General features: G+C 44.9%; 1 protein-coding gene and 1 long non-coding RNA gene across 8 annotated transcripts in view; one reads left to right on the forward strand and one right to left on the reverse strand.

The window, feature by feature from the left end:
- The window catches only part of Nrp2 (neuropilin 2), a 117292-nt gene that overhangs the window by 80945 nt on the left and 9387 nt on the right, over positions 1 to 26960 (reverse strand). For all 7 annotated transcript variants that reach the window (XM_034499088.2, XM_076931805.1, XM_034499090.2 and 4 more), the window contains exon 2: positions 19501 to 19678. In XM_034499088.2, the coding sequence (XP_034354979.1) occupies positions 19501 to 19678 (178 nt within the window). The remainder of the gene's footprint in view (positions 1 to 19500; positions 19679 to 26960) is intronic.
- Positions 12864 to 25455, forward strand: LOC143441815 (uncharacterized). The gene is made up of 4 exons (XR_013109509.1): positions 12864 to 13223; positions 15045 to 15130; positions 23237 to 23360; positions 24276 to 25455. It is a non-coding gene; the product is annotated as an uncharacterized LOC143441815 (long non-coding RNA).

Below are 26960 nucleotides of genomic sequence, written 5' to 3' on the forward strand. Positions count from 1 at the left end.
GTAGCATCCTTTTTATTTCTATTGTGACCTCTCTAAATCTTTGTCTCTTATTGCAAATTACTGGAATTCTTTGAGCATCCATCTTCAAATGGAACAGGAGGAGGAAAAATAGCTGCTCCAGCGTGGTGATGTGAAGATGGGATGAAAAATTACATGTCAGGGACTGGCACCCTGGGGACGGTTCAGAGGTGTTTGTTCTCCTGTCCCCTAGCCTGTTTCAGTTTTCTCCTGGGCTGTCCCCTCTTGCTCTAGTTTTTTAATTGGCAGTCTCCGAATCTGCAGTTCACCTCCTTTCCTGAGATGTGCCTACAAAGTTCCCACAGGCTCTGTCTAGTCAACAGGACTTCAAAAGGCACCAGCGCTAAATCAGATAAGGCAATAAAAACTTCCCCCAAAGCCTGGTGTCTCCATGGGGGCTGTGTCTGCATACCCACAACTAGTAGCCTTTTAAGAGTTAGGGCTACCTGGTCTCCCCCAAGCTGTAGCCTGTGTTCCCTTCAGACTGAGTTCATTGGGCCTGGCATGGGGTACAGATATCTTGAAGTCTTTCTTGGCCAGGTTCATAGACTGATTAAAGAAAAGAAAAGTCCCTCTTCTTTCTGATAGACACATTGTTTTCAGCTGGGGCACATGCCCAACAAACGATCCTGTTTGCGCCTCTTCTAAGCTTCCAGTTGCTACTTAAATCACAGAGCTGACGTGGAAACTTCCTCCCAGACAGGAAGAAACAGAAGTTTCTTCATCTCCGCGTCTCTCCTCTCCCTCTCTGTATTCTACATCCCTCTGTACAACACATAGGAAATTTCTTCCTTGTGGGCAAGGAAAGGGGTTGACAATGTAGCCCTCCCTGGGGTGTGGCCTCCAGTTCTTGTCACACTGGTTTGTGGGAGCTATCTGTCTGCACAGGTGGTTGAAGTAAGTTAGAGAGGCCTGAGGCTTCACTTCAACCTTTGGGAGCCATATTTCAGCCGGCTCAGCCATTTCAGAATAAATAGGCTGGGAGAGGAAGGCTAAGGAGTGTAGTTTATCCTGAGGCCCTGGAGGGATGAGCTCCAGCAACCAAAAGAATGACTGGTGCTGGGTCCCTGGAGGGATCCTGAGATGGTGTGATGGTGTGATAGAGGCTTCCACTAGAGCTCTCGAGAGATAGCCAGACTAGAAAAGGCCCCAGGGTAGGGTGGGGGATCTGCTTAGGTCTGGAATTTTTCAGGTTGAGAGATAGTACTGACTTTGAAACGAAACTTCCTCAATTCCAAAACAAAAGTGAAAAGACACTTGGTTTGAGGGGAAATTCCCCATCCCTTCTGGAAAGCCCCTCCATGCCTTCCTCTGACTTAAACCCTGCTCAGCAGTCACAGTCAGCTGAGCACTGGTGTGTCCGGCAGTGTGCTCACAAGTCAAGCAGGCCCTCCTCACTCCTCACGCACTATATATATTTGTAAGATAAAGTGGATAAATAAAATTCAGTGAAAACATTCACTAAAATCTTCTAAAAGAACTGAGAAAATTAAGGTTTGACTCTTGCTGAGCCTCAGAACCCAGGGGAAGGAGGGCTGAGGAGATGGTTCAGAGGGTATATGCTTGCTAGGCGAGCATGAAGGCCTGACTAAAGCCTCAGAAGCCAGGTAAGGCTGGATACAGTAGAGTATGTTTGTAACCCCATTGCCCCTATTGTGAGACCAGAGGTAGAGATAGGAGATGCCCTGGAAGCTTGCAGGTGGGCTAGACCCTGTCTCAAACAAAGGGGAAGGCAAAGGCTGACATGCAAGATTGAGCTCTAACTTCACACACACACTATGGGGCACCAGCACCTTCGTGTGTGTGTGTGTGTGTGTGTGTGTGTGTGTGTGTGTGTGTGTGTGTGCGCGCGCGCGCGCGCGCGCAATCACACTCACAAGACATACAAATATTTTTAAAATGAAGATAAAACAGTAAAAGAGAGATGTTAGGAGTGCTCTCCTTCAGTTATGGGCTTTGCATGATTGAACCTCATCTGCATAAAGAGTTACTACCGTTTCTGGCACTCAGTTTGTGCTTAAGAAATCTAACTGGTTTGTCAAATTCTCACACCGGTTTTGGAGGCAAAGAGGTTGAGCCACGCAATAGATGATGCTTCTCTGAAGAGATACAGATCCAGGAGTACTAGTTCAGTGAATGTGGAGACGTAAGCTCTTCAAACATTTGGACGGTACTTTTTTTTTTTTTTTTGCAAAAATGAGGCAAAGCTATTATGTACATAGCCTTTAAGCCAGAACCTTAGAATTTTTTTCCCTAAGAAAACAATCAGAGTGTGGTGTAAAGATGTATATGCCTCATTATGAGTGCTTTTTAAGAAGCATATGAAAAGTGAGAAGATGTTACCCTTATAAATAGCATCATGTTGAAAACTCCAACTCGAGAGGGCGAGTGAATCAATTCTGGTGTATTTATAAAATGAAGTACTCAGCTGCTACAGAGAAACAGTGAGGCAGGTCTGGATTTTTTGGCTTTATAGGAAAAAAGTTCATGATATACTATTAATGTAAGAAGAACAGATTTTTAAAGTCCGTCTTAAAACGTACACACGAATTTTCTTGCCTAAGCAAGCCAGAAAACTGAAGTTGAAAAAAAAAAAAAAACCAAAAAGCTACATGTAAGCTGCTAGCAGAGACATATCACCGACAGGGTGACTTCACCTTCTTTGCTTCCTTCTGCTACCTGAATTATTATTAGAAGTTCACATTCCTTCAATAAGAGTAGAATCATAAAAAGAGCCTCAGCCTTAAAGTCTCCAACATAGAGATGCCGAGGAAAAACAATCCCGTATGATTCAGCAGGGATGGACGTGTTGTGCTTGCCAAAACCCTGTCCCCTGGGGACTGAAGTGGAAGGGTCAGAGTTCAAGGCCAGTTTGGGCTATGTAGTATTCTGTCTCAAAAACCCCAAACAAACAAAAACCCCAAATTAGAGATAGGTATGGATTCTTTTCCAAAAGCGCTTTACCGTCCATGTCACTGAGTTGGAGACTACTTGCGTCATGGCATGTCAAAATAAAAAAAGAATAGTGTTTCAGATATTATACTCAATAAATGATATTTTTAAAATATAATAAAAAACCCTGATATGTGGCTTTATGTTGGTGTTTTAAATTTAAATTTATTTACAAAGGACAGAGAGACCTTGCCACCCAACTGCTGGCAAGAAGTGGGCAGTCCTCAGAAGCGGGCGGGTTTTGTCAGGTTGCCCAATCACCTTTGGAGTTATTTAGAGGATTGACAGAATAAGCCAGAAGGCAGAGCTACCAATAAATGCCGTTGCCGGGGGCTTGCCTCAATTTACTCAGTGACCAGACCAACCCCATGTCTTTTTTCTAACCTGGCCAGCAACAAACTCAAGTTTACGTTATCTATACACACCTAGTGAAGGCAATGTACATTGAACAAAGGTTCCTTTAAGATAATAAGTCACACTCTTTCTGTGCTTGTTAGTTAAGGGAATACACCCCCGCCCCCGCCCTCACCCCCGCAATCTCTTTGTGAAACAAATAACCAGGCCTTCCTTAAACTTAGGAAAACTGGATTTTTTTTTTTTTTTTCTATCCAGCGTGCTTGAGGGAGACAAGACCACGAGTTACAAGTTAGCTTGCAAGTTTGTCCTGGCTGCAGCCTGTGGACAAGTCCCAGTTAACCACATGGTCTTCTGGAAGGGCTTTTGATATAAAGGGCACAGTCCCAGTGACACACTGACTTCAGATAGACTGTCTCATTTACCTCCTGTGTGACAGAGTCATTTGGGGAAATTTTTTATTATTAGGGATTTGCTATAGCTGGAGTAAATCTCCCTAGGAACTTCAGTGTTGTCAGGTTCATTTGTGCAGGGCTCAGCGGAGGCTCAGGAAGTTTGTGGCTTTGCGTGCAGCCTTGAATCTCCAGTGTTTGTTTGATCAAGAAATCTGGGGTGCAGACTCGAGCTTCACCCCAAGGACAGTGGAACTGGATAACTTGAAAGCTGCCCTCTCTCCCAACCTATTACTGCCTCCCAGAAGCCAACACAAAGCAGCTAACAGGCGTATTAGCTACAGTGTTTGCCTTTCATTATTCATAATCTCTCTCAAATGAAAAAATTCCTTTCGAAGCTTTACACTACCTCTTCTTATTTTAGTTATTTATTTTTTCCCCTGAGCCAAAGTGGCCATCTTTACCTCACTCTTGTTTTCTCGCTCAGGCGGTCCCTGAGTACTTTCTTTCTTGTCAACGCATAGCTTGTGACATCTGCATGGGCAGCGGTTGTCTAGAGAATGCATCCTCCTCTCTCAGCTTCAAAGTCTTTATTTCTTTGCCCCAAATCCACATTGGGGATGGGGGAGGCGGGAGTTGGCATCAAAAATATGGGCAGTGGAATTAATGTTCTGAGTCCAAGGTGGGGGAGAGGGAGAGAAACAGCGGTGCTATCTCTCCCTCCCATCATGTGGCAGACATGGAAAAATTCTCTATGCGTCCATATCTCACTGTCCTAGTAGGTCACCCAGGCTAGGCTGGCTACTGCCAAAGGTGCAGAAGACTCTTCCTGGCTAAGGCCCTTGTTTAGAACAGTTTAAGGTCCATCCTGGGTCTTGCCTGCCTTTCTGGGTGCACGTATGTCTTTGAGAAGGGGTTTTATACCTAAGGCACAATCCTTAGGTCCCTATAAGGATGTCATCCCCAACCTCAGGATTTGTATTGACACAGGAATGCCTGTACCCAGGGAAGCCAGACTCTTTGGAAGACAGACATGGCCTCTCTTCATGTTGCTTACCTCACAGATGTTTATGGCATAGATGGAGAGTTTTCTCAACTCCTGGGCCCTTGCCCTTTCTTGTGTCTCTCACACTCATTAGCTCTGCCCATGGCTGGTTCCAGTCTTTCAGGCCTAAGTGCAAGCATCACTCCCAAGGCCTCTCCTGACTTTCTCTGTCAGGCGGCATACCCTCGTTTGTTCATCCCCTTCTGGAGAGGGTCAGCCTGTATACTTGTCTATTTGCTTAGCCCTGTCTCTTGTACCAGGGAGGAAGCAGGATGAGGCCAGACTTGGTTCTTCATTGGTAGATTTGGGATATTTTGGGGTCCTTGGCACAGGCATGGAACACTGTGTATTGAGGGAATAAATGAAGCCTGGATTTGCAGTTGGCGCTGTGTGTTAGGATGATGCTTTTCTACTGGGGTGATGGGTCGGATCCTGGTGTACCTTCTGCCTTTGCGCCCCAACACATCCACTGAGCTATTCTGGTTGTATGTGAAAACCTAAATGTTGCTTTGTGACACAAAGACATGAAATATAACATTTTGTGGAGAAGAAACATCTCAAATCCTGCTGACAGCATTTTCACTATTAGCGGCAAACAAATCAACTATAATTAAAATGCTGTCAGAGTGATTGGAGATTTTTCTCACACTTTCAAAGTTCCATATTTCATGAGTGGATTATCCAGGCCAGAGAATTTACCACCTCCCGGAGTGCCTTTCTTCCAGGAAGCTCAAAGACAGCTACAAACACTGTCTTATTAATCCTTACATTAAAATCTGCAGGGAAAATGGGAGGAAATGCCATCACAGTCACTTGCAGCTCCCAAAAAACTCCCAACAAAGAAGCCACCCGAGACACACGAAGGCTGCAGGGCAGGTCTGCACAATGTTGAGGTCTCTGGCAAACACAGGCCCAGAGCCAGGCCACCTGCTTCGTGGGTCCAGCCTTTATGGAGAAATTGGCTTGCTGTCAGATTAGCTCTTTTTTAAGAAGTACATTTCATTTCCTTGAATTTCTAACTTCCATTGTTACCACTCATTTAGTAAGTAAATCAATGGAAAGTGACCATATTTTATTAAGTAATTACTATGGGGCTAGACCCCCAGTTTAGATATTGTTTCATTGAATCCTAACTTACATACTGGTCATGATCACCACTCATTTGGAGAAGCACAAATGGGGACTTAGGTTAATAGCCCAAGGTGGTGACCAGGAATGGTCAGGGGTAGGATTTGAACTCAGGTGACCTCACTGTGCCACACAGGCTTCACCTCCTTCCCCTTTCTTCACTGTCTGGAAACACCAGATTGCCATAGCACAATAACAGGAGTGGGGCCAGGAGGGAAGAAACCTTCCCTCCTCGGGCTTCTACAAAATGGGCAGAAGTATGGAGCGACTTCACAGAACCTTGCTCTTTGTTCTCAGTCATTCTGATTAAACATAGCCTGCAGGACGTGCCAAAATTAATAGACAGATCACCAGTGGGAACAGGGAGCAGATTTGAAATGCATGGCTTCAAGATTTGCCCAGTGGAAATGCAGCTCATGTGTTCAGATGGGATAATGCATTAATTTCTGTAAGCGCAGTATTTTTATAAGCGTGTGTACACCCGAATGTGAACATATGGCCCACCGAGTGAGAAAATAGGATCCAGCGTATTTATAAGAGCTCCAAGTACCATCCATATATTCTAAAGTCCACAAATTTCCAATATGGTCCATGCAGGAGTTTCAGTGTAATCGTGCACTGAAGTTTTGTGTCTTATGCTGGAATATTTTACTAAGGAGGGGCTCTGTGACAAAACTCACCTGAAATTACTATTACACAGATCCATGTCCAAGAGAGCAATGAACTCTGGGAAGGAAGCTTTGTGGACAGAGGCAGTTAGTCCATAGCATTAGCTACTAGTGAAACCACAGATAAGATGCCTACCCTCTCTGTCTCAGTTCTTCATCTATAAAATGGGAATAATAATACCCTACCCTTGGAGCTGGTTAGAAAGACTGGAAAGGTAAACTCAGGCCCAGCACAGTGCCAGATGCCTCACAGAAGAAGGTTATTTTTATTGTAGCCACCATGTTAACAAAACACAGTGGTAAGAGATGAGTTGCATACCTTTACACACACACACACACACACACACACACACACACACACACACACACACACACACAGAGAGAGACACACACACACCCTACAGAGCATCTTGAAGACAGAGAAGATGATATGCAAACCCATAGCTACAGCCTAGCTACAGTCCTGGCGCTGCCAACCTTGAGGGTAGATTTCCACAAATCTATCTCTTACATAAATCCATGTAGTTGAGTTGTTGAGATTTATTTCAGTCTTGAAGTTCTGAGCCTGGGATCTGGGCCCAGCATGCCAGGGATGGGTTCAAAGCCACTTATCTTCCATTTACTGGGTTTTGTTTGTTTGTTTTTAAACAGGATCTTCTCATAGCTCAGGCTGAATGCTCTGTGTAAGCAAGAATGGCCTTGAACTCCTGATCTGCTTGCTTCCGTCTCCTAAGTGCAGGGATTTCAGGTATGTTCTACCAAGTCCAGTTTATGTAGTGTAGAGACCCAGAAGCTTTGTGTGTTCTGGGCAAACATTCTACCAACTGGGCTACATCTTCAGTCAGAAAAGTTATCTATCTATCTATCTATCTATCTATCTATCTATCTATCTATCCACCATCCACTCACCCATCCATCAAATCCATCTATCTATCTATCTATCCACCATCCACTCACCCATCCATCAAATCTATCTATCTATCTATCTATCTATCTATCTATCTATCTATCTATCCATCCATCCATCATCCACTCACCCATCCATCAAATCAATCAATCAATCTATCTATCTATCTATCCATCCATCCATCATCCACTCACCCATCCATCAAATCTATCTATCCATCTATCTACCCATCCATCAAATCTATCTATCTATCCATCATCCACTCACCCATCCATCAAATCTATCTATCTATCTATCTATCTATCTATCTATCTATCTATCTATCCATCCATCCATCTATCTAGCCATCCATCATCCACTCACCTATCCATCAAATCTATCTATCTATCTATCTATCTATCTATCTATCTATCTATCTATCTATCTTTAAATGATATTGGACTTAAGCCCAGGAACTGAACACTAGAACACCCCACTACCACTAACTGATACCTCCAGTCCTCATTCACTGTGTCTGTAGCAGTGAGGTACTCATCTTCTTGTCAGCCTGTTGAACTGAGGCACACAATTAGCTCAGCACATTGGTCGACATACAGTCAGTCCTCCGTGAGTAGATGTTGTCACCACTGCTATTACTGTCATTATTATTCATCTACTTCTAGAACCTTTGTGGTTCTAAGTCTAGGGTTGTTTGTGTCTGCATGAGGGCCCAGTGTCTTTTCCACAGCAGCTGTGTGCAGTTGGGCTCTCTTCCTTCATTTCTTCAAGCCACAAATCTCTGATGTTTGCAGCTTTTTGTCTGCAGTCTCCTCCCAGCCAGGGTCACCGCTCGTTAGGAGGGAGGAAATCTGACCACCCAGCAAAGGAAGTATGCACAGAGAATAACCCAAAACAAACTGGAGGAATTATTCTAAAAAACCTTGAAGGCAAGAAAGTGGAAACTGCAAATACCATCTATTTATAAACGCTGCTTGTTTTTCTGCAGAAGCCCCAGGATGATGGAGGGGTCCTGGGACCTCATTGTTCCTCGGGTTGCAGGCTGCCAAGAACCCTCTCAACGTGAGGAAGGAGGCTGCTCCAGACACACTGTCTGATAAGTCTTGCTGTGGGTCACTTTCAGAAAATGAAGGGCACACAACAAAGCCACTGGCTCTGCTGCTCTGCCCTGAAGTTGCACACTGCTCCCCACACTGCCCTGGCTTTCCCAGCAAGGTACATTCCTGAAGCCACATAGCCAACAGATCTGTACCAGCGGGTACTCCGGAGGTTGCCTGGATGGAAAACATTTGCTTATGTAAGGGGCAACTGGTTGATGTTAAGGCAACTGGTGAAGTCGGAGGCTTGGGGCTGGCTCTTTTCAGCATGCTTGTTAGAGCTTCTTTTTTATGACTATAGAATCCTCATTCTTTAGCTTCAACTTCAAGAGCCCCTTGCTAGCGTTTCTGTAATGATGCCAGAGTACTAAGTCAGTAACAAGGGCCCATAGTTTATGTCCATCTTCTCCTCAGCGGCAGCAGTAGCAGCAACTCAAACTCTGATGTTGAAAGGAAAACCCGAAAGAGCCAAGACTTGCTAAGTTGTCTCACGCTGGCCTCGGTCTATCATGCTGTCTTTCCTTGGTTTGCCTCACCTCATAAATGGGCACGGAGCTCATCACCAACTAAGGGCATAAAGTAACTGATAGTCATTGAGGGGAAATCAGAACACATCATCCTGGGCCCCTGGTGTGCTGGCAGCATCCCTCCACTTGGCTGAGAGAACAGCTCCCTCTGGGTAAGGAGCTCACTACCTCTGCCTCCAAAGGAGCTAATTGTAAGAGAGAAATCACAGCCTCCCCATCTGTCCGAAAAATGGAAGCCTGCTGGGAACAAGTGTGTCAGGCACTGGGGAACCAATCACCATGTCAAAGTTCACTTCAGTTCTGGGGATGGGATCCCAGTTATTTCACTATGCCCCTAGCCTCTGTCACGAAACTTGGAAGACACTAGTGGTGTCTGAAAAATGTGCTATGAAGAATTCCAGGACAGGGGCAGCTCAGGAGCAGGTGGCAGACCCAGCAGCCAGATTTTGGATCCTGTTCTCTTGGCGTTTCAGGTTACAGAGAGCTTAGAGCTTCCCCTGGCTCTAGGGGCAAACTTGTCACGACTGTGTGGAAAGCAACGGGCTGTGGAAATGACAGTTACACACTACTGTCCAAGCAGGAAGGGGCTGTAGCCACGGCAGGGTGAAGATTCTGAATGTAGCCCTTGGTGGCCAGTCAGCTGGAACTGCTTCCTCCTCTCAAAGTGCCACTTGGATTCTGTGCCCCGATATGCATCTTGAAACACTGAGGTGGCTCTCAGAGCAAAGCCAGACCGGGTCAGGAATGCAAGTCAGAGCCCTGGTCTTGCTGCATGGCGGAAACGCATGTGTTAAAATCCAGCGTTTGCTGGGCATGGAAGCCCGCTTAGGAACACAGGGTGCTGCTAGCCTGAGTCTCACTGGACCATGAGGAAATATGTCTAGAAAGTGCACAAGCTTCTATAAGAAGAGAAGCAGGTTGCGGGAAGTCTCCAAGCTAGATGGAAACAATAGGGGATGTAGCATGCCTAGAGGACGTTTATTTCTCCGGAAGCTGTAAGCAGGCCATTTATGGTGTGTATGGGTCAGCTGGCTGGTTGGTCACCATGTTGTGATGACCAGTGGGTACCCTATAGCATGGAGAAGACGCTAGTGCTAGAAATCAACTGTAAGAGCCACCCACAGGTGGAAAAGAGGCTTGCTGAGAAGAGCACAATAGGGAAGACCCCCAGAAAAGAAGTCCATACCCCAGCATTTAACCTAGCAGCCTGCCCTGGGGTTGGATGGAGTCTTGTATCTGGCAGGAACTCGGTTTTCCAAGGAGACCCCCAAATAATAATAATAATAATAATAATAATAATAATAATAATAATAATAATAATAAAATACTTTCTTCCCTTCCCACAGTTCTCAGAGGATGACACACAGATAAATCACTCTGAACTTTCAGATGAAAGGTGTTCCATAAACCCCAGGTCTCATCAACTGTAATTGTTACAGTAATTATTTTAATGATGATAATGGGAGAAGGGGGTGGGACAGGAAGAAACCTCCTACCTCAAGACAAAGAAAAACTCTTCCATTTAAGCCTGTGCCGTGCTTTTTTCTGGTCCGAGGCTGTTTCCTTCCCTTTCAAACGGCCCATTCCTGGGTTGAAATATTATTTACTGCTTTCTTTTCCAATAAAACAATTATTTGTTCCACAGTTCTCCCTCTCACCCCATCTCCACCGTCTGGCTTGGCCCTGACAGCTCAGCTATGAACTGTTTACATGTCTCGCTCACCCTCCCAGAATCTGGTTCAGCTCCATTGACACTAAAGGCAGGGGCATTCTCTGTGTGTGAGGAATCAATTACTTCCGCTGACACTCCATTACTGGCCTTCACATCTTCGGATTCCAGATGGAGAGAAAAGGTGGAAGTGGTGGGGACCCAAAGAGGGTGGTGAGCGTGTGTGTGTGTGTGGTGTTGTATGCCTGTGTGTGAGTGTGGTATGTATATATGTGTATGGTGTGTGTTGGTTTGTATATGTGTGTGTGTGTTTCTGTGTGGTGTATGGTGTGTGTATAGGGTGTGTTTGTATGTGTGTGTTGTGTGTGTGTGTGTATGGTATGTGTGTGGTGTATGCCTGTGTGTATGTGTTTCTGTGTGGTATGGTGTGGTGTATGTGGTGTGTGTTTATGTGTGTGGTATGTACAGTGTGGTGTGTGTGTGTGTGTATGTATGGTGTGTGTGGTGTATAGTTTATGTATGTATGTGGTGTTTGTGTGTGTGTGTGTATGTGGTGCGTGTGTGTGTGGTGTATGCCTGTGTGTATGTGTTTCTGTGTGGTATGGTGTGGTGTGTATGTGGTGTGTGTTTGTGTGTGCTGTGGTGTGTATGGTATGTACGGTGTGGTGTGTGTGTATGTATGGTGTGTGTGGTGTATAGTTTATGTATGTATGTGGTGTTTGTGTGTGTATGTGGTGTGTGTGTGTGTGTGTGTGGTGTATGCCTGTGTGTACGTGTGGTATGTGTATGTGTGTGTGGTGTGGTATGTGTAGTTTGGTGTGTGTGTTTATGTGTAGTGTGTGGTATATGTAGTGTTTGTGTGTAGTGTGTGGTGTGGTGTGTGTATTTTGTGTGTGTGTGTGTGTGTGTGTGTGTGAGTCCAGGGGAGTAGAGGGCAGATGATGAGGGGCAGATGGAGACTATTGACAGAATCAGGCCTCTAGCTTGTCCTTTAGGACATAGAAAGACTTTTCTTTCCTTGACTGCCTTGCTGGCATCCACAAGTGACCTCGTGGCAGGAAGAGGCAAAGCAAGGCTGTAAAAAGAGGAAAGGAAAGGCTTGTGGGATTCTAAAGGAATCAGAGCCCAGTACACCCTGTGCTGGACAGCAGGTGACTACTCTTAACTTTGAAACAGGTATGTAGAGGCAGCTGAGGGCCATCTGGCTTCCAATGCAGGCCTCCTGCAGTGCAGGGGTATTCTCCCAAAGCCTCAGTATGCCCTTCTGGTCAGTGGGAATAATACTGGTCCTGAGTTCACAGCTTGCTATGGGAGATAAATGTAGATGATTAATATCTGATGCCTTTGAGAACACATGGATGTCTGCTATTGTCGTCAGCTTGGCCTCTAACATATAGAGCTGGAAAGCTCATACGACAGTCCACAGTGCTTGACGACCTAGCCACGGGAAAGGCATCATGCAATTGTGCGCTTTTTCTTTTACCACGTGGTCACGTGGTCCTCTTGGACCCAAGCCAAACCTGGGTCTATTTCTTTCTTCTTTTCCTTAGTTTCTTAAAATTTAATTTTGACCCAGATCATTTTTTTTTCAGGGATTTTCCTTCTAGGAAAAAATTTTGATTATGTAAATTGAATACTACCATCTATTCTGCAATCAACTGGGATGGGTTGTGAGCCAAAGGTCATAATGAAGAGCGATTATGAAGGTTTTGTTGTTTTTTTTTTTTTTTCCTAAAAGACAAGACAAGGGCTGCATGTGTATGTGATAATTTATCTGGGCATAAATGGAAAAAAAATGGAATTAAGTTATCTCTTAAGTATCTCATCAAGATCTAAATCTCACCAATAAGACAGACAACAAAGAGTATGGATTTTTTCTACAGGACTCATGACTACAGGAAAACACAAATCCCTCAGTAGAAAAGACTAATGTCTTGACATGTTATCTTGCCTTCTATGCTTTACACCCTCCACACCTTTATCTGTCTTACAGTCCCTCAGAATTTCTTAAGACAGCCTGTCGGTGTAATTAGATGGGAGAATTACACCGAGTTACATGGGGCGAGGTGCTGGCCCTCTGGGATCTCCAGGCTTCAAGAAGGTGCCAGGGTTGAGAGGCAGAGCAAGGGGGATCGTGTAGGATAAAATCTCAAGTGATTTTCTCAATCAGAAGACAAAATGCATTGTTAAGAAAGACAGCCACAGGGAAGCTTGCTTGCATGGACGGTGTTTCGATTGCAACATCGAATATTTAAAAACAAACAGCCAAAAATAACTGTTGTCCCAACTGCTCTTTAACCTTGGAAAGAGGAAGAGAAGACTCCTCTGTGGGCTGTTGTTTCCCACTTCTTGGGTGAACTGAAGTTGCTGGGCAGAAGGAGTCCTTGGTCAAGGTTGTGGAGGACGGGACAGCTGGTAGCTGGGTTCTGGCTAATGTAGCTGGTCCTGCTATTGCACCAACTCCCAGAGGTGGGTCTGTTTCTGTCATTAGGAGGGTTGTTGCAATACAGAAAAATACTAATGCTCACCGGATCCTTGGAGAATGAGGGTATTTCTGTGGTGGGCAGGCAGTAAATCTGTCACAATGTCATGAGTAATCAACCCAAGGGTCCCTCCTCCTGAGCCAGCACATGGCACCCTCTTGCAGAGACTGGCTCTGTTTTGACTTCGGGGGGGATCCCAGCTGAAGCCACACCTCCAATTGAGTAATTTGATTTCTCAAAGAAAAGAAAAGGGATTTAGGGTCTGGATAGGAGGAAACTGATGAGGACTTAATCCAGATTGTTACCCGGACTTTGCCAGAACAAACCACACTCTCCATTACATTAAGGACCTCTGGACACAGGGATTTAGGCTGAAGAGACATTACAATAGGGGAAGGGTGGGGCATAGGCTCCCTATAATCCCAGCTTTTCCTGCTTCCTGCTCTGGGTCCCTCTCCTAAGGGGATGGGGAAGTTGCCTGGCCAGGAAATAGAGTTAAGTAACATCGCCAGGCACCTTTTGCCAGGAAGAGGGTTTGTATCAAAAGTCACAAGGGCAACCTTTTCTTGCTCCTGCCCTTTCAGTGCTCATAGGGAAGGAAATGGAGGTCAGCCATGTTTGTAACTATACTTCCCAGAGCTGCCGACAATCCTCTCTTCAGGTTGTTCCGAGTGCCACCCTGTGCCTGGACCTCGAGCCATGCAATCCCCTTTTGCAAGCTGACTCCTCTAGGGTCAGTATAGACATTTCCTCTTCCAGGGAGCCTCCCCGGGTATTCCAGCCCAGACTGGATCTGGATACTGTGGACTCAGATAACGGGCTCCCATCATGTCACAGTCATAACATGCAGTATGGGAGAGGGGGAGTAGACAGTATGAGATTAAAGAATGGCAGACCAGAAAGTAGGGTTCGAATCTCTTCCCAGCTCTTTCAGAGGGCAGGGCCTGAGGGCCACTTGCTTAAGCCCTCTGAGAGCAAGATTCTTTATCTGTAGCGGGGGTGGGGATAGAGGTAGCCACTTCATATGCTTTCCTGTCACAACTAAGACAAAGACAGAAAAAGTGCCAGTCTACTGCCAGGCTCAGAAGAACTGTGCCAGCTGGGACAGTTTGACCTCACCACCTCCTACTCTGGAGTCCCAAAATCTATCAGGTCAAAGGGTACAATTTACCAACCCTATATATTTCCAAAACTGGTGATCAAGTTTGGCAATGAGTAGGTGCTTTTAAGCACTTTCTGGGAACAGAGTGAACAGCCTGTGGCCACTTGGCTGGTGACAGACCCAAGTCTGAGTGGTTAGTGACATGTATAGCCCAGATTCTATCATCTTTGTCGGTCCTCTGTAATCTTGGATGGAAGAATGGGAAAAACCAGACCTGCCTGACTTCCAACACGGTTCATATCACGTATGCCTTGGTGAAATCAGTGGCAAGACATCAATGAAAGAAGTTTGCGCACACACCCACTGAGTTCTCTCCCAGACTAGGTGCTACAGTTCGTAGACGGGGTATGTGGTCTGTGCCACTGGAGAGCTTACCCCTCAGAACATGAGATCACGGCACAGTGTGATCGAGGTGGCTTGGAGCAGGAGCCATTAAAGGACAAGGAGACTGAGCCAGGAGCCCTGGGAAACATGGGTAGGAAAGGAAGGACAGCTCATACCATGGCGGCTCAGGGAAACCTCATACAGATGGAAAGCTATGTTTAGTTGTTGGGAATGTTGGCTGTTTATTGGGCACAGGGAAGCATTGGTTGCTCGACACAGAGGGACCAGATTACTGAGATCTGGTTTCTTTCCCCTGTTTAGCAATGTGGTCAATTTATCAACCCAGGAATCTGCTACTTGTTTTAAGGGACAGACACATCTTCTAAGACTCAGAGGGCCCCTCTGTGGTAAGTAAACACAAGCACATTTTGTTTAGTTAGGACACTTGGCAAGAGACCAAACACCCATATCCAGAATGCAGGAGACTGGGAAGATCAGAAGAAACAGGACTCTAAACCAACGCTGAGAACTATGGGTGCTGTGCTATGCTCAGGCGGGGTGGGAGTCAGTCTTCAGGCAGTCCTCACTCTGTCATGGCCTGGGCTGAATGAAGCAAATTGGCTTGAATTTGCACTGACTTAGGGTTGAAGTCTTGAACCCCAGAACCTAATCTTTGGCATAGACAGCAAAGATCTTCTACAGCAAAATTGATACATATATAAAATAAAATAAAATAAAATAAAATAATAAAATAAAAACAAGTCAGAAGAGAGAGGCTGTATGATGAAGGATCCTCATAACAAGAACCCATAGCAAGAAGTACGAGGAGAAAATAGTCTCAAGTTTCCCATGACATAGACGTTTTAATGTGCTTGCTAAATTACTGTGCTAACACAAACAAGGCACAACATGGTATTTGTTACCATGGTTTGGGGGAAGGGGTAAGTGGAGATCTTAAGATGTTTAAACGTGCAACAAAAATTCAAATGTAGACTGAGGAGGTGGCTTGGTGGTTAAGCTCTTGGAGAAGTCACTAGCTCGGTTCCCAGCGCAATCATCCAAAAACTCACAACTGCGTGTTAAACTCTGGCTTCAGGAGATCTGGCGCCCTCTCCTGAGCTCTTCTGGTACTGCATGCAAATGCACACATACTCAAATGCACATCAGATCCAAAGAGGGCATTAATTGGCCTCCATTGTGCATGAAGAAATGAAGTTTAGAATTACCATCCTAAGTCATCGAGAACAAAGAATGACTTCCCTCAACGCTTTTTGGCTTTGTTTAAGAAAACAGGTGCAGCACATGATTTAAAATGTTCAGGACTTCCTCAGAGGGACTCAACCCAGAGAAACTTTATTCAATGGGCTTCACTTTGATATGAATGAGATGATTTTGTTCTGGATCTATGTAGAGTTACTTGTGAGGTGGCCTAAGAAATGTAGCTTCCTAGTTTTTGAACTTCCCCCAAAATATTTTCAAGATACCTATCTGCTAAGTACTTGTTTTTCCAAGGAACTAGGTCTTGATTTTAGTTGCCTTTGATTGGGCCTCTACAATGGTGTGTGTGTGTGTGTGTGTGTGTGTGTGTGTGTGTGTGTGTGTGTTTGTGTGTGTGATATACATGACAAGCCTGCTTGAAGACTGGTCAATAAGTTGTATAGGATGGCATGTTGATGAATGGTTTTTTTAGAATGCATACAGTTCAAAGTTTAGAAATGGAAAAATACCCAGCCTTGTGTGTATGTTTCTAAAACCATAATGCTGAACCCTCTGGCTGATGACTCAAGCGAATGGCCTCTCTCTGTCTGCCAAGGCAGCAGCCTCCTGGTATCTTCAGCTCCCAGGGGGATGGAGTGATTTCTTTCTGTTTGCCCAGACAGCCCTGAGTCCTGTCTTTTTGTCCCTTGACACAGGTAGCTGCCAGTGCCACAGCGGCCTTTGCTTCTGCCTGTAGCTGCTACCCAGTCCCCAGGACAGCATGCTGGTGCATAGGGTTTGGCTCCCTGTGGACAGCCTAAGGGAGAAGGCAGGCAAAACTAGGAGAAAGGGTGGCTTTGGGTTGCACTGGCACAGAACGACTGACGCTTGTGAGCGAAATTTTCCAAGCAGACAGCAAGCTTCAGTGGAACAAAATGAACAAGCAGTGGTCAGGAAAAGATCTGTTTGGGGTTTTCTCAGTAACAGCCTTGACCTTTAGGGTGGAGACTTTAAGGTACAGAGAGGAACAGGCTTAGGTACTACAGACCAGAATATTCCTCCCTATAAGGGCCCTGGTCTTAGGTCAAAGGGCCATTTTTATAGTTCATTTCATGTACAGAAAGCAGAAGAGACAATGTGAGCAGGCATGTAGGCTGTGCCCCTTCGTTTCATCTTTCTTCTCTAAGCCCTTGTTCACTCAGAGATGGGCAGCAAAGGCAATCTTCTGTTGGGAGAGGTATCTGCTTCATACACTTCGAGGTAAACAATTGAGCATGTCCCCAAAATGCAAAGAAAGAGGGGACCGATTTCCTTTGATCGTGAGTGTTATCAAAAAAAATGCAGTGTGGAAGGGGAGTCAAAAAAAGTGTAAGAACAAGAAAAAAACCTTCCAGGATTTAATGAGATGAAGCGTTCCTTTCTCAAGAAAGTAAAGAGAGGCAAGCCCTTATTCTGTATGCAAATGACGGCGAGCGAGAGGCTAAGGGACCAGATATGGCCTTCTAAATATAAAAATTAATGAGAGAGACAGAGGATGGGGAGTGGGGAAGCAGTGGCAGGGACGGCTGAGAACTGAGAGTGAGGGTAAGTGGGCCTAGAGGAGCCTTGCCGACAATTTGGCACTAGGGGGAAATAGATTCCAGAAAGATTTTCTTTCTGACCCCTGTGACCTTTTAGGTTGCAGCCAGCAGCAAGGATGGGGAGTGTACAGGAAAACAGGAAGCTAAGTTAGGAAGGGCTGAGGGGCTGGGAAGAGAGACTGTAACTTGCCTGTTTCTTCTCTTCAGACTGAAGCAAGGGTGAGGTCTGTGTCCTGCTCCATACCGAGTTCTCTCCACCCCCAGGGCTGGATCCTGGGGCTGGAGTGTGCTTGCCTAGCCTTTTACTCTACACAATATATTTGGAGCTTTGCTCATTGCCATCTGAATCCAGCCTTCTAAAAAGCTGGGCCCTTTTCCCCTGTCATTGTGAATATCCATAAAATGGCCTCTTAGCAATTTCCCCTCGAGATTTCGCTAGGATCAGCAGAACCGAATTTGGCCCTCCATCCAGAGAGGTGCTTAGTCAAGTTCCTCTGAGCTCATTCTCCAGCACCCTGTGCATTATGCTTCAGTTGACGACAGCCTTCTGCAGCTTAGCCAAAGACTCCAGGACCCAAAAATCCTTTTACAGAGTCGTTCTAACCCAAATTCTTTGTAAACTTGGCTTCTGGGGAAGTGGAATCCTGGGATGCTGAGTCAATGTGTCTAGTGTGTCTGTGTAAGACAGACAAAGGAGGAACTGATGTGCTATGTCATCCAGGCAGCCAAGACCCATCCTGTGACTCTTAGTCACATGCAGGATCCATCCGGGAAACTCTTTGGTTTTCAGCACAGACTACCTCCCGTTGGAAGGAAACCATTCTGTAGGTGCAAAGTGGTCCTGGGAGTATAATAATGACAACAGCTCATCAGGTCTTGAGTCTAGAGCTAGCTACAGAGGAGCCTTGAGTCCATCAGAGGAAGTGCTGGCCTGGTCTGAAGCCTGTTCTACATTAGAGGCCAGGAGTGTCGCCTGCTCTCTTATATCTATCCCACCAGCTATCCCCTTAATAATTATCCAGGACTCCCAACGTCCTGGTCACTGGAACGCTCAGAGTGCTTAGGTGTCTTACGGACACTGAACACTCACCAGAACTTATGGTACAAAGACTAAAATGGTCATTGCCATATTCTTTTCTGAACCGAACACTTTCGCTTTTGATTCATGAGGAAAACACAAAGGACAGAGGTCTAGAAACTACTCAGCCACCTCTGTTATTGGCATGACTATCCTTACTGTTTCCCCGAGTGGGCACATCTCAAGAGCACTTTTCTGACTGTCTGCATCTCCAAGATGGCTGATCTGAAGTCCTGTTATAAGATCAGCTGACGCACCTTGAGTGATGTAACCTCTCTGGTTTAGTGTTTTCATGTCAAAATGAAGATCATGATGGCACTGGCTTCCCAGGGCCCCGGCAAGAACTGAGAGGCTTAATTATTTGTAAAGCAATTAGAACTGTTTGTAGAAGGAATCTATACCTGCATCTTTGATAGTAACCTGTGCAGCTTGGACATCAAGAATCAATTGGAGTCTTAACCCTTCCTTCATTGACTCCGTATTTCTTACTCTTTTTGAGCAATGAGCAGCGCCTTCGGAAAGCAATAAACCAATCCCCATTGCTGGATGTATTTGAGGATCCAGCTACCATTTTATTACAGAAGCTGGTAGGGCTCTTTGATAAGGCAGCAATTAAAAATGGGAGGAGCCCCCCAAAGGGAGGTACATCACAGAATCAAGAACTGGAGCAAGCCTGCTTCTCACCCCTATGAAAACTCTTTCTACTGCCAACTTCTACAGTCAAGGCACCACTGCTTTCTGTACCTCACTCCAGAAGGTTCTTCACCATACCATGGAATCAAATCCACCCTACCTCTCCTAAAAGGTAATGCCACGTTTAAGTGGCCCTCTGTGGCTAGGACCCACAATTGCCCCTCAGTGAGAGAAAGGACCAAATATAGGAGCAGTGGCCTGTGTCCCCAGTCAGCAGGGTTGTGCTTACTTGCAATCATGTTTCTCGATTTCAAAGTGAGGGTTGAAGTTGAGGACAATCTTCTGGTTGGGTTCAGGGGCGTAGACAACCCACTCACAGTTTTGGTGGGAGGGATAGTCCTGGGGGTAACCTGGGGAAGTGATATAGCCAGCATCTTTGGAATTCAGCCGACCTCCACAGGGTGCATCTGGAAGAGAGAACAACACCAAAGAACTTTAGATAGCTTTCCACAAATCGTCCCTCCCAGTGGCTGCCTGCAACTATTTTAAGGACCTTTTACAGCAGTCCAGGAGACTAATCTATTTACTCACTCGGTGGAAAAGATTATTTCAACTCTTCTCTCCTCCTAACCACCCCTCGCCCCAGACAGAAACACACACACACATAGGCACACACAGAGACACAGACACACACATAGGCACACACAGAGACATAGATACACACAGACACACAGACATACACACAATCACACACAGAGACACACATATGCACACAGACACACACACACAGAGACACAAACACACACATAGGCACACACAGAGACACAGACACACACATAGGCACACACAGAGACATAGACACACACAGACATACACATAATCACACGCAGAGACACACACATGCACACAGACACACACAGGCACACACACACACAGAGACACACACCTAGGCACACACAGAGACACAGACACACACATAGGCACACACAGAGACATAGACACACACAGACACACAGACATACACACAATCACACACAGAGACACACACATGCACACACACACACACACACAGAGACACACACCTAGGCACACACAGAAACACAAACACACACATAGGCACACACAGAGACACAGACACACACATAGGCACACACAGAGACATAGACACACACAGACACACAGACATACACATAATCACACGCAGAGACACACACATGCACACAGACACACACAGGCACACACACACACAGAGACACACACCTAGGCACACACAGAGACACAGACACACACATAGGCACACACAGAGACATAGACACACACATGCACACAGACACACACAGGCACATACACACACACACATACACACACACACACACAGGCACATACACACATGCACACACACCAGAAAATGGTCATACATATTTCGATTACATGGCTGGAGATTATAAAAACAAGAGTGTACACTTAAGACTCCTGCCTTTCCCTGTCTCCCTTTCTTGGCCCATCTTCCTCTCTTCCTTCAAGCCTCCCATCTCTATCTTTGTCTCATAAATCCTTTATTTTAGATGGGGTCTTTTAGCCCAGCACAGCCAGCCAGCAGCCAGGCTCCGGGAATTGACAATCGTGGTTTTGTGGTACCAACCCATGAGCAAACCTGGCAGCAATTACGAGAGGTGCAAAGAAGCACTTTCAGCTTTGGCCCAGAACAGGCCCTAGAGGGTGATTTCAGCTTATTTTTAAAGAAACTCCCCCCAAACATTTAATTCCACACACACACCACAAATTTGATTTATTATTTCATTATACACCCAATGGAAGAATCTAAATTGAAGAATCTGCTGGCTCCAATCTCAGTATTTGCACAAAGGTGCTTTGTGTTGAGCGACCAGACCCCTCAGCTTTCTCTGCGATCTCTGCCCACTGTCCCTCTGGCTCGGTCACCACCAGAGTGTGCTGCTGCTTTGTCAAGATGCTAGAAAGGAAAGGCAGAGGCAGGGGAAGAGCTGGCTCCCCGTCACTTCAGTGCCTGGTTGGAGGTAAACAGCCTCCGTGGGCCAGGAGGGAAGGGGCAGCCTTCAAAGGCAGAAAAGGTAGGTGATGACATTTGAAGAATCTCATCTACCCAGGAGGGAACTCCTGCAACCCCTAGCAGGGGTTGGGAAATAAGGGGGTGGGTTGCTTAATACCACAGTTAGAGCAGAGAGGCACAGGAGACATAGAAATATTCTGAAGCCACTTGGAGCCCTTCGTGAGCAATGCATGTCTCTGAGCATCAATCATGATTTAATATCGCCATCTGCATGGATCAGCATGGGCCCGTGAATTATGTATTACAGCTCAGCAGATACCCTCCAGGACGGGGGTCTTTCTCCTGTGTTCCCTCAAAGAGGGAATGGGTCATGCATTTTTAACTCTACAGGTGCACTTTACCATCCCCTGCGTCTGTTGGCATTACTGTCTTCCAGCCCTCTGCTGCAGATTTCCAGCCTGACAGGCTTTAAATGCATAAATGACAGGCATGCTGCACAATGGTGGTGGGACACAAATCCACACAAGTAGCCTTTTTGGCATCTAGCTTCCAAGGGCTCAAACTGTGCCGGGTTGAACTGCCCAGAATCTAATGGATTCAGGTCCATTCCCTACTGGGTGGAAAACAAAAGTGAGCTGTTTCCTCAGGCTAACAGCTACCATATCATCCTCTACCTAATGACCCTGCATCCTCCCCAGGCCTGGAGGACAATGGGTCCATCCCTCCCACCCAGATGCAGCCACCTCCCCTCTCCTGCCTCTTCAGCCTATGCCTGCAGGCTTTGCAGGCACCCAAAAGCACTTCCCCAACCCAGGGCACCAGTATCTTCCAGCTGGTCATATGGTGGCTCATCAGTCTGGGCTTGTGTGGGTGAAAGGGGCTGGGAGTGGCCCTCTGCAGAGGCAGATGTGCATGTGTGGGGGACTTAGATATACTAGTCTTGGTTTTTGTTTTTTTTGTTGTTGTTGTTTTGTTCTTTTTTTTTTTTTTTTTTTTTTTTGCCAAACTAGCAGAGACAGGAATGTTCTGCTGGGCCAGCCCCTGCTGGTTATTTTTCCAGAAAACTGCCCTGCCTCACCCCTCAGAGCTCCTGGAGGAAACCTGAGCAGAGCTCCTGTTTAGTAACCCTTATGGCTTCCCCATCATGCAAGTCCCCCATCCCTGCTTCTCTCCAATTACTCTTAACAGAACACTTTCTCCCCTCAGCTTCTTGAGCCTTCAGCAATTAGTCCATGCACGAAGATCAGACCAGCAGTGGAGACAGAAAAAAAAAACTTTCCGTGCAGAAAGGTTTCCTCTCTTATCTAAGCTCAGAATAATTACTGTCCCACAAAAGAAATTTTGTTCAACTCTGCTATGCTCTATAGTCAATAGTCTGCACTCCTGCGGCTGAAATTTATTAATGGAGAGACAAAGGACAACCCCATTGCTTTCCTCTGTCTCCCACCCTCCCCATCACATCTTTATCAGAAGAAAATCAAGCCACTTAATGAAATATCTGTGGATTCCTTAACATCTGTCTCAGTTGTGTGTTGTCCACCTTTTTAATACCCATATATTTATAAATGGGCATTCTCGCTTAGTCCGCATTCACACACTCAGAAACACACACAGATACTGAACTTGCATCAATTACATATACATATCAGTAATTCACACTTCAGTCCTCTCATAAAATATCACACATCATTTGCGCAGACATATATCCACAAAGACAAATACTAGAATTTCTGTCTCTATTTTTCTTGGAGAGAAGAGACTTCTCGAAAGACTGTGGTAAAAACTGGAAAGAAAACACACTAAATCTTTCTATGGCTCTTCTTGATAACTGATCTTTTCATTTCTAAATGGGGGTGGGCTTGCAAGTCTTAAAAGTACAAGCTTGCCCCAATAAGAATTAGCTAGAATCTCTTGTGAAGAGCTAGATAATCCATTACTTTTTAGGCCTTTATTCTGTGCTGAAAGAACTTCATCAGTGCTTTCTGTCTTGTTTCAGAGGCATTAGACAACAAGGAGAGAGAAACTTGAACTCAAGGGCAAACTCCTTAAGGCCAATAACACATCAGAAAGAGGAACCAGGCACTACAGGAAGCCACTGAGCCTGTTTGGTGAGCTGTTTGGTGAGTTGACCTGGAGCTTCATTCTGCAACTATTTTGTGCACACCTTCCACCTGGGGCAAACTTAGTTCCCTAAGAGAAACAGCCAAATCCATCTGGGAGGGCAGCTTGAAGGGTGAGCTGGGTCAGAGGACAGTGGGTTAAAGGTCACAATCAGATGCCTGTACACATAACCTCTAGGGAAGAAGGAGCTAGCTCTTTCAGCCACAGAGTTTAGATTTTTCCCTCAGAGTGAATTCTTAACTGCTTTCATTTGAAAAATAAAATGCCAAATATATATTTTTTCTAAATTTCCACGGCCCTGTTTGTCTTAGTATAGTTATGTTGATCTTGCCTATGGGTTTTCTGACCACTCCTCCAAGATAAAAGAATTTTCTATCCATTCACTTAGGCCCTCCTAGATAGCCTGAATTAAAACCAAGCTCCTTGGCAATATTTGATATTTAGAAAGCACAAATCTAGTCTGCCATCTAAAAAATTTAATTGGAATTATTTTAAAGGAAGACAATCGTGCCTGAATTCAGTGAGAATTTGTTTTTTTTAAAAGATGTATACATATATGTGTGTGTTTATATATATATACATATACACATATACACATACATACACACACATATATGTATATATATATAAATATATACATATATATCATATAAATATATGATATATATATATCATATATATATATATATATATATATATATATATATATATATATATATTTGCATGAAGAGGGCATCGAACTTCCTGGAACTCTCCTGGAGTTACAGATGGTTGTGAGTCACCATGTGAGTGCTGGGCAATATTTGAGTCCTCTCTGTAAGAGCAGAAAGTCCTTTTAACCATTGAGCCATCTCTCCAGCCCCCTGTGGTGAAGACGTTTAAGCAATCAGAATTCTATGGGTTTGCTTCAACAGCCAGACTCCTGTGACCACAGGTGAAAAGCAAATAGACCCCAAGTTAATTGCAGGGATAGAAAGCATGAACAGAGACACTCTGGAGTAGTGAGGTAACTGCCAAAGGTACTGTGTGTGCATGCATGCATGTGTGTATTCATGTGTGTGCATGCATGCATGAATGCATGGGGGGGCACTTCACATTAGCAAAAGGGGGATAAACTTACTCCTAACTTCAGTGGGGCCTTCCTTCTTAGGTTTCACCTTTATATGTTTAATTCAATGTGTGGATTGCTTTAGGTCTGTACTTGTCACATTTTTATGTTTTAAGAAGTGGTACTCTTTCCCCTTGGATGAAAACTCTACCCAGAATTCCAAAGTACAATGGAGGTAGAAGAGAAACTCACCTTGGATGCTCCAAGGGAAGGAACCAGAAACTAAAGAACATCACTTTGGCTTCTAAGCTCTGCCTTCATTTCTGGGGGCACTCTCTGGGACCTCCTAGATCTGTTTGAAACCCACTGAACTGGATCTGTGATTTTAACATGTCATTGAAAAAAGAGGGAATATTAGAGACCTCTATTTCTTATGTGGGTAGCCCCACTTTTCTGTTGCTGCCCCTTCTGTGGGACTAGTTATCGCTGGTCAAAGACATTGCTGTACCTTGATAATTCTCCTTCTAACACATAGTTAGGAGGTCAATAGCAGCCTAACACTGTTGTTAAGTCATTTACTTCGTTACATTCACTATGTACTAGCAGGAAGAAGAGTACATTAACTACAGACAGATAGATGATAGATAGATGATAGAGCATACCCATATAATTTTATTATGGTATGCTATTGTAATTGTTATACTTTATTATTATTGTTAATCTTTTAGTATGCTTAATTTATAAGTTAAATTTTGTTAGAACTATCATGCATAGGAAAAAGTGTAGTTTATTGAGTTGGGCATTATCCATAGTTTCAGGCATCTGCTGGGAGTGCAGAACAATGTCTCACAGGGATATAGAGGTAACTGTATACCAAAGTTGAGGATTGCTGTATACCTGTCTCACTTCCCTTGGAAACTTTTTACAGTGTATTCTCTACGTACATCATAATCCCATCCTGCCCTTAATCCCACAACAATACTTTCATCTAGTTATTCATAGCAAGGCAAAGAAGATACTCTTCTTCCTCTACTTAAAAAAAAAAAGAGGAAGCTGCCACCTTCATGTCACTGTCTCTTGCTGTTTATGGACAGTTGACTAAAATAGCAATGGTTGGGGCTGAAGAGCTCCATAATCAGGTGGCAAGCTGTGTGGCCTTGGGTAACTAAGGACACCATGCTGAGACTGTGCCCTCTCAGGTGAAAGGTTATTTCCAGTTCTAAAATTCAAAGCTCATACCCATGAGGTGGGGGAAAGCTCCTAAAACCTCAGTCTGAGGTAGACTGACCTCAAATTCAAAGACTTCTCTTCCTTCTGAGACAACAGGCTGCTTTATTTGCTAGGTAAGGCTGAAACAAAATGCTAGAGACCTCACACAAGCATATTGGTCTTACATTATGGAGAGTTCGAATGTCTCTTTTAATCACGTTAGCTGTACTGATGTGAGCTTCTTAACTGTCTCTGTGGCTGCTTATTTATAAATATTATGAATACACAGTTCTCTCTGTGAGCATGTGAACCAGGATTCACGACGAGAAGGCCAAAAGCAGTATCATCAAGCCCCCCCAACCCAGACCATCTAAGTCCTTTGCTTGGGCTTTTGATCAAGTTTTGCTCACCAGCTCAGGATAAGCTCCTTCAAAGAGTTATTTCTTTGAGCTGAGGCTGGATTTTGTTTTATTCAAAGTGACTTCAGCCTGTCACAAGGCAGTCTCATAAAATCTGTATCTTGGCTTAAGCTGGGGAGAAATGAGCCAATCCATCAGCCAGGAATGCAGCAGGGCAGTCTGACCACTTCCTCAGGCAACTAGGAGGGGGGTGTCATCTATTCAGTTTATGGGGCTGGGTGGCAGTGAGCAATGCACTCCTGGAGGTAAGGTAAATGGGAATCTCCATGAACCTTTGCCTTGATAAAGCTCAAGATCTAAATAAAAGAACCATCTGGGAATGGAGTGGAGACAAGGAACCGGAAGCAGGAGAAGTCAGTTCCTGTTCAAGGAAGGCAAAAAGAAACGAAGCAAACTGTCTTCCACCACACCCCCAACTTGCCTAGGACACAACTCGAAGATGGGACTAGAAGCAGGACCTAGAGAGCGAGTCTCCCTCTTCTATCTGAATACTAAAAAACAAAAACAAAAACAAAAACAAAAACACCCTCACTTAATCGGAAAATGGAAGTTTGACGAGATTACCTTCCCTGACCTTGAATCATGCCACCTGTGGTAACCTTGTGATTTGTCATCTTAGATTATAAACAAATGCAATTCCAATAGGGCAGCCAATATAATATCATTAGTCCATATTTATGTCTGCTCCTTCCCAGACCTCATTGCAAATGCTGTTTTGATGCCATTGATGAGAGATCTGGGATTACAAATCTTGACCATTTTAACAGACATTTGGGAAAGGAAACAGAAAAAGAATAATTTTGAGGTCTCTCCAAAAGCCAAAGGAAGGGGGATGGCTAATAAAATATATATTTTTTTTAGTTATTTTGATGAACTCAGGTTGAAATGTCAATTGCTCCCTCTTGGCTAGCACATGAAACTTG

The sequence above is a fragment of the Arvicanthis niloticus genome, chromosome 3 (assembly GCF_011762505.2).
Source record: "Arvicanthis niloticus isolate mArvNil1 chromosome 3, mArvNil1.pat.X, whole genome shotgun sequence".
Taxonomy (NCBI): Eukaryota; Metazoa; Chordata; class Mammalia; order Rodentia; family Muridae; genus Arvicanthis; species Arvicanthis niloticus.